This window comes from Condylura cristata, unplaced genomic scaffold (assembly GCF_000260355.1).
Source record: "Condylura cristata isolate star-nosed mole 26May11 unplaced genomic scaffold, ConCri1.0 scaffold00028, whole genome shotgun sequence".
Taxonomy (NCBI): Eukaryota; Metazoa; Chordata; class Mammalia; order Eulipotyphla; family Talpidae; genus Condylura; species Condylura cristata.
The window spans coordinates 16693198-16700120 of NW_004567129.1; the positions used below are offsets into that span (position 1 = coordinate 16693198).

General features: G+C 47.5%; 1 protein-coding gene across 6 annotated transcripts in view; it reads right to left on the bottom strand.

The window, feature by feature from the left end:
• Positions 1–4413, bottom strand: part of ZFP90 (ZFP90 zinc finger protein) — a 40581-nt gene extending 36168 nt beyond the window's left edge. For all 6 annotated transcript variants that reach the window (XR_001145888.1, XM_012730635.1, XM_012730634.1 and 3 more), the window contains exon 1: positions 4176–4413. Coding sequence is in view for 5 of the 6 variants with exons in the window: in XM_012730635.1 (XP_012586089.1) it covers positions 4176–4208 (33 nt within the window). In the remaining variant the exon portion in view is untranslated. The remainder of the gene's footprint in view (positions 1–4175) is intronic.
• Positions 4414–6923: the final 2510 nt, after the last annotated feature.

The window sequence follows — 6923 nt, forward strand, 5'->3', positions numbered from 1 at the left end:
GGAATATATAAAAAAGATTTTCTACATTTTGTAAACTTACTTCAAAAGAAAAAAACCTGGAAATTTTAAAGCTAACTCTAATATTATAAGCACTGATATATTAATAGAAAGTATTGATGTCCACAGTTTACCTGTAGTACATTAAAAAACAAGATAGCTAGAATTATAGATATGTGGTAAACCAAATATTGTAAAATATTAACAGGAAAAAAACACTGAAATACATTTATAGGAAAATCCATGTTGTAATTAAATGAAATAAAGGTGCTCAGTACAGGAAAAATGAGAAAAATTTCAACAAAATGGATCGCCTTTAAATTCTAAATTACTGATGTTGATAGAAGAAAGCAGAAACTTTAATAAGGAGGAAATAGAGAAGACTCTTCCCAAATCATGCAAATTTACCCAGTATTATTTGTGATAATAACATTTTTAGAAAAAAAATGTCCTTTGAGAAGTAGTTAAATAAATTTGGGTATGTTCATACAAAGCAAATATAATACAACCCTTAAATGTAACTTAAAAATTCTCACAAAATTATATGAAGTTTAAAGTAGTATAACTGATTGTATCTCCTTAAAATGGTTAAGAGGAAAACATGCATAGGGAAAAGAGAAATTATTCAACACAAATACAGAAGCACCAATGAAGAGAGATCATAAGTGACTTTTTTCTATGAAAGAGCCTGTACTATATATGTTCACATACTTTAACAAGATAAGTTGTAATAAAAGTAGTACAAGACACAGAAGAGTCAAAAAGAGAGCCCTGTTTTTAAGTAAGTCTTAAGAGGGACAGGTGTTGAAAACTTAGTATTGCCTTAAAGGCAAAATTTCTTAAAACTGTTCATTTAAAGTCCTTGTTTCATGTAGTTATTTTATAAGAAAATCTGTGTCGGTGTAATCAAGTTCACATGACACTCACTGACCACATGGGGACTTTGGCTCGGGAGGAAAGGAGTCAAATGGCCCTGCCCTGAGGAACCAGAGAGCCCGTACAGAGGTGAGTGGATAATCACCACCTCCACAAGGAGTGTCTGAGTCAAAGCTCAGCGACCAGCTCCAGGCAGAGGGGCTGCAACACACGTGCCACTAACATCCAGCGCTGAGCCAGCTTTGGTTGCTCTGTTGATCCTGATGAACAAGAACCACAAGAGCTCTTGGCCGCTGGAGTCAAAAGAGACCAGGCCCTCGTCCCTCTCTCCATCTCCTCCCCTCCGAGGAAGGAAACCAAGAAACCTGGTCTCCCTACATGGCTTTTTCCTTATCAGACTTCCCCCATTATTTATTGTTCAACTTTTGGGTTGCCAAACGCCTATTTTAATTCTTAACTGAAAAAGCAATACAGGGCCCTTCCTGGTGGCACAATGGTTAAGGCACTGCAAAGCCAGCCGCAGCCACCTCAGTGCAAGTTCGATCCACATGGTGCGATGCGGCAGACTTCTCCTGTCTTGCCCACTGCTTCCCTCAGCAGTGGACTTCGTCCATCTGCCTGTTCTGCTCCCCACTCTGTCTCTGGTGAAGCCTCTCACCGCCCCTGCACCTCTGGTCTGTACCCCAGTTCTGTATGCACTGAAGAAAAGATGAACAAGGAAGCACAACATGTACATCTATATAGCTACTGAGGATCCTGTGGGCCCTAAGGATTTTCACTCCCTAAAAAGGGATTTTCCTTTCACTAAGGGTTTTCACTCCCTTGTACCACGGAGCCGCTTCAGCTACTTGTTAGCCAAGCTCACGGAAGCTCTGACTTTTAAACTCTCCCAGCTGTACTTGGTCATCCACAGCTATCTTTAAAACTAAGGAGAAATTAAACAAACAAACAAACAAACAAACAAAAAAACTAAGGAGAAAGTACACTAATTACCTGCTCAAAACATGGGTTCAATCGACACTTACCCTTCGCCACACCAGCACACCAGCACAGGTCTGGTAGTGCGACCAGAACAGCGGCTCCCTCTCCCCAGAGCACTTCTCCCCATTCAGGAGCCATCAGCAACATCCTTGCTCCTTTAATTTGCTCAAATGTCACCAACTCAGTATGAATAAGGCTTACTCTGACTACTCTAAAGTCCATCCTATCTCCCTTCCCCCTTACCTTTCTCTTTCTCTTAATTTTCTGAGATAGTGTTGCCTTCTAGGTGATAGTGTGTCTAATTTTTTTCTGTCCCTTTCTTGCAGGACAATAGGTTCTTTGAAAGCCCAGGCCTTTATTAATTTTGTTCACTCCCAACCTCCTAGAAAAGTACCTTAACACCTTATGGGGGTTCAGTAACTATCTGCTGAGTGAGTGAGTAAGTGAATGCATGAGTTACTAAGGCCAAAAGGAGAACAATTCTTTCAGACTCCTTTCTATTCTCACTCCCTCACTGCCCGTAGCCCACATTCACCCAGTCACACAGGACACTCATCTTTTTCTCTCCCACTCCCCTGATCCAGTGTCAATTAGCTCTACAACCCCCATCACAGCCTGCTTAGACTCCCCATTCAAGGGGAAACCTCCACTGACTCCCACTGGCAGAATTCCTCTGCCTCTGTACTCTCCACCGCCTCTGGTTCTCTGGGGACTCTGGTTCTCTGCAACACTTGACACCACAGCCTGTGCTGGAATTCCCCGTGGTCTTCTCCCACTAAATTAACTTCCTAGATAAGCAGCCACATGACTTAGTCATCTTTTGCATTTCCCTGAGGCATATGTTCTAAGTAAAGGTTGTTGGCTGACAAAGGGCTACCTAAAAAGCACTCCTTCGTCCACACTTGTGGGCTTGACTTCTGTCCTGCCACCTGTCTCTGGTCGCTGCCACTGGCCTGAGTCAAAGAACCCAAATGGAGTGCATGAGAATAACTGAACCATGGTGCTTTAAAAGTCTAATTTAAAGAGGTTCCTAAAATTCACTTCTAAGAACACAATTCCACTTTCACCATTAAGAGGCCAACAAGGACTTCAGAAGGGATCAACACTCCCATGAGTGTTTTAAATCACCTTAATTCTCAATCCTATGGAGGAAACACTTTGTATCTAAAGCTGTCTTTGACAGTGATTTGGTCTGGCTCCTAAAACCAAGTAAATGGGCCTCCCTGGTGGCAGTGTTCCCACGGCAAAGGCCCACTATGGTCTGGGATCAATCCCTGGCCTGGGAGCTAATAACCCACATGGTGCAGCAGACCTCTCTCTCCAGTTCCGCCTGCTCCTTCCCTCAGTAGTGTATATCAACAGATCTGCCTGTATTGCTCCCCCACTGTCTCTCTGGTGAATCTTCTCACACAGCCCCCTCATTCTAGCCTACACCCAGTTCTTCTGCACACAAATAAATAAAAAATATATTTAAAAAAAACAAGTAACTGTCTTGCTCTATTATTTTAACTGTCTTGCCTGCTTAAGGCCCACCCCTGTAAAAGAGAAACATGTATTTTAAAAAACCTAAAGGTATTATACACAATGTTACATTTAATTGTAAACTGTCTTGATAGGGCATTACTAGTCAATTATTTTGATTGAGCTGTCTGTCACAGGCACCTAGCACCTAGAATCTGTGACTTTTCCTTAAGTCTAAAGAGAGCAGGTTAAATGCATTTGGACCTCATTGTAGTTTTCCGGACTTACTCCATGTAAATCAATGGATAACCTGAGAGGTGATGTGTCTAGGACATGCTTTCTAGAAATGGGTTCACAAATCGGCTTCATATTAAGCTGAAGGCTGGGCATATAGGGACGTGCACTATTAGGCGGTTGTGAAACAGCCAAACTGTGGGGGACTGGCTATCTCCAGTTGCCTCTTTCTAGGCCAATCTTGACCAAGCTTCTTTGGCGCCTTAAGCTCCCCTCTCCTTGGCACAGTGATAGTTGCTTCTACAAGTTCCTATTCTGTCACCCCACCTTCCCCATTCCCAACCGACAGAGTTCCAGGAACGGGCAGGATTCTCAACTTTGACATTCCCCAACGCAACCATCCACTTTCCACTCCTCCCACAAGACCACACTGTCCCTCTCTGAGGAAGCCCCTCTCCCAGCTCAGGACACTTTGGGTTTCGCGAGGCTAGGAGGCTCCAGGAGGGGCCATCCAGCCAGAAAGCAAAACGCTCCGGCGAACAAGGATAGCTCCAATCACGCCCCGGGGGGGTTCCTCGGGTGGGACGCAGGGAGAGGCAGGGGTAGCAGGGGGGCGCGCAGCTCACCTGGGGCGTGGCCGTCGGAGGCCTCGGGGCCATTCCTGCCTCGCGGAGGCCCGGCTCCCAGAGCCGGGAGCCGCAGGGGAGAGGAGGGCCCACTCACCGGCTGCAGCCGCCGCCCCCACCCCTCGGGCACTTCTCCCGGGACGCCGGGGGCTGAGGTGCGCGGACCCCGCCAGGACCTGCCGCTCGTTCCCCCAGTTTAAAAGCTCGCCGCGCCTGGACGCCCTCCCCTGGCCACGCCCAGTCCCACCCGCAGGATGGTGGGCGCGGCCGCGCGGACACGCGCCAAACTCGTGGGAGGTGTCGCCGGCGACGCGACTGGCGCCCTCCAGGGGACTCCGGGTTTCGTGACCTCGAGCCCACCCAGGACTCGGGCTGGCTCCTCCCGCCCCAGCCGCAGGCCTCGGTCCGCTCCGATTCTGAAGTGCGGAGGGGCGGCCCAAAGACGCCTTTCGCCACAGCGGGGTCGGACAATGGCCGCAGCGGCGGGGCAGCGCCGGAAGTACGCCTGCGCACACTGAGCCTCGCTCCCGCAACCCACGGGCTGCCGCGGGCGCGTGGACTACAACTCCCAGAGGGCCCCGCGCGGGCGACCCGCGGAGAGACGCGGCGCCTCCCGCGACTCGCCAGTTCGGGTGCAGCTGGGAACGCCCAGCAGGTCCGAGGCTGGGTCGTGGGTACCTGTGAGTGCACTTATTCCAGTAACGGCCACAGCGCGCCTCCTCTGTCTGGGGCGTATTGCGAGGAGCGGGATGGAGCTGTAGATGGGAAAGACCCGTTTTCGGGGAGGGAGTATGCACTCACGTGGTAGAATGACACTAATAAAAAAGTAAACATAGCAACTAGTTGATTTTAGGTTTTGACTTCAGCTATAGGAATAAGACAAAGAAGGAAGTGGGGCAACTTTGCACCTTCATCACAAAATGTAACTTCCTTGGCCTCTTCTATGTCACCTTCATCTGTGGGGCATCACAGGTGTGGACACTGATTTCCATAACACTATCTGTTAAGACTAAGATCTGTGATGATGAAACATTTAATGATACCACAGGAGAGAAAAGGAAATGCCAGATAAATCCGTGGCTTCCTGAAGGGTGTGCAGGAACAAATGGTGCTACTACTACGTTTAGTCCTTATTATCTTCTTGTTCATGATTTTGTGCTTTGGACAAACAATAAATGATGGCAATTTTCAATACAAAGATAGGTGAAAGCCTGATACAATGACCAGATTTATAGAATTGTGTTTTATATATCACAGATAACCAGTCTAAAAATGTCGTAGATTTAGAATTAAAACCAAACATTAGTATTTCACATATCTGCATGGTAGAAAACAATTGCTACTAGAGGTACCTTCTATTATGGTGCTTTGTTATCAAGAGGATAAAAAAAGTATTGCTTTCTACCACTGCCATCTCAAAATGATGCTCTGAAACTAGTAGAAAGTGTAATTCAGAAATATAAATGAGTGGTTCCAGGGTTTTTTTTTTTTTTTGAGGAAATAACTTCACGGCCAAGATTCAAGGTGAAGGAACATTAAGAAGAAAAGAATTCCAGGCTGAATGAGGGTACAAAGGCCCTGAGGTGGATACCAGCTTGATGTATTCTAGAAACAGATGCCTAATTGGCTGTACCAGAATGAGGGACAAGAACAGTGAGTGGAGCAGAGGTGGGATGGGGTTGCCGGCACAAGGTTTTGGAGATTTTGTGCCTCAAGCACTTCACCTGTTCTCACCATCATCAGTTTTACCTTTGGTCTACAGCTTCTGGGCCGAGTCCTTCAAGGACACAGCCTGTGTGCTGCTCTGTGGCTACTAAAATGCCACACTTCTGCCTGTTTTCTTAGAAAACGTGTGTGGGGACGGTACCAAGAGTGTCCACTGCAGAATCTGCTCACTGGTGTGGACACCAAAGGTGGGCAGGTGTATTGACAACCACTCCAGAGGCCCTACTGGGCAGGAAGGAGAGCTGGATGATGAATGATAAAAGTGGGGAATGGATAGTTCACGGGGAGTCCAAGAGCAGTGACATGGCGGCCATGCTGCAACCCTCACCCTTCACACCATCCGCCCCCCCTTGCCCGGGTCCAGGGGTTGGCATTTGCTGCCTGGCCCCAAAGCTTGGATGGTGAGGGGACAATTTCCAGTCTCCAACCCACACCTTTGGGTTCTAGGTACCTCAGTGGGGCAGGGTGCTAAGAAGCTCCTTGCCATTCGAAAGCCCTGGTCTCGTTGTGCCTTCCTGTCTCCATGTCAACCCGGTTTTGGGCATCTGCTCAGGATTGGAAGTTCTTGACAGAATAGACAGATCTGGTCTGGTTGAGGCCTGGGCCCCAGAGGACCAGCTAAGGAGAGTAGCCCTGGACTCCAGGTGTTCTATGGTGCCCATAAGCTTCTTCACAGCCCCCCAACTCCAACCTGGTGAGCAAGAGGCTACCCTTGAAGGGGGAGCACAAGAATTGGGGTTCTGTGGCACGTAGTCTCAGTCAGAGTAGAGGTGAGGGGACTCAACAGTTAGCACCAAATGCCTTCTATGTCCAACTCTAACAATCTAACATTTGACTTTCGGCTCCTTACAAGGTGGATTTTGACTTTTGCCTTCTCCCTCAGTCCCCCTGGTCCAACCCCCTGGGGCTTTCCAAATATAGCACATGAATCTCCAAGTTCCAGTCACTTAAAATGTTCATTAAAATGTCTCATCTCTGGTTTTCATGAAAACACGGGAGAAGAGATAGGATCTGGTGAAGGTA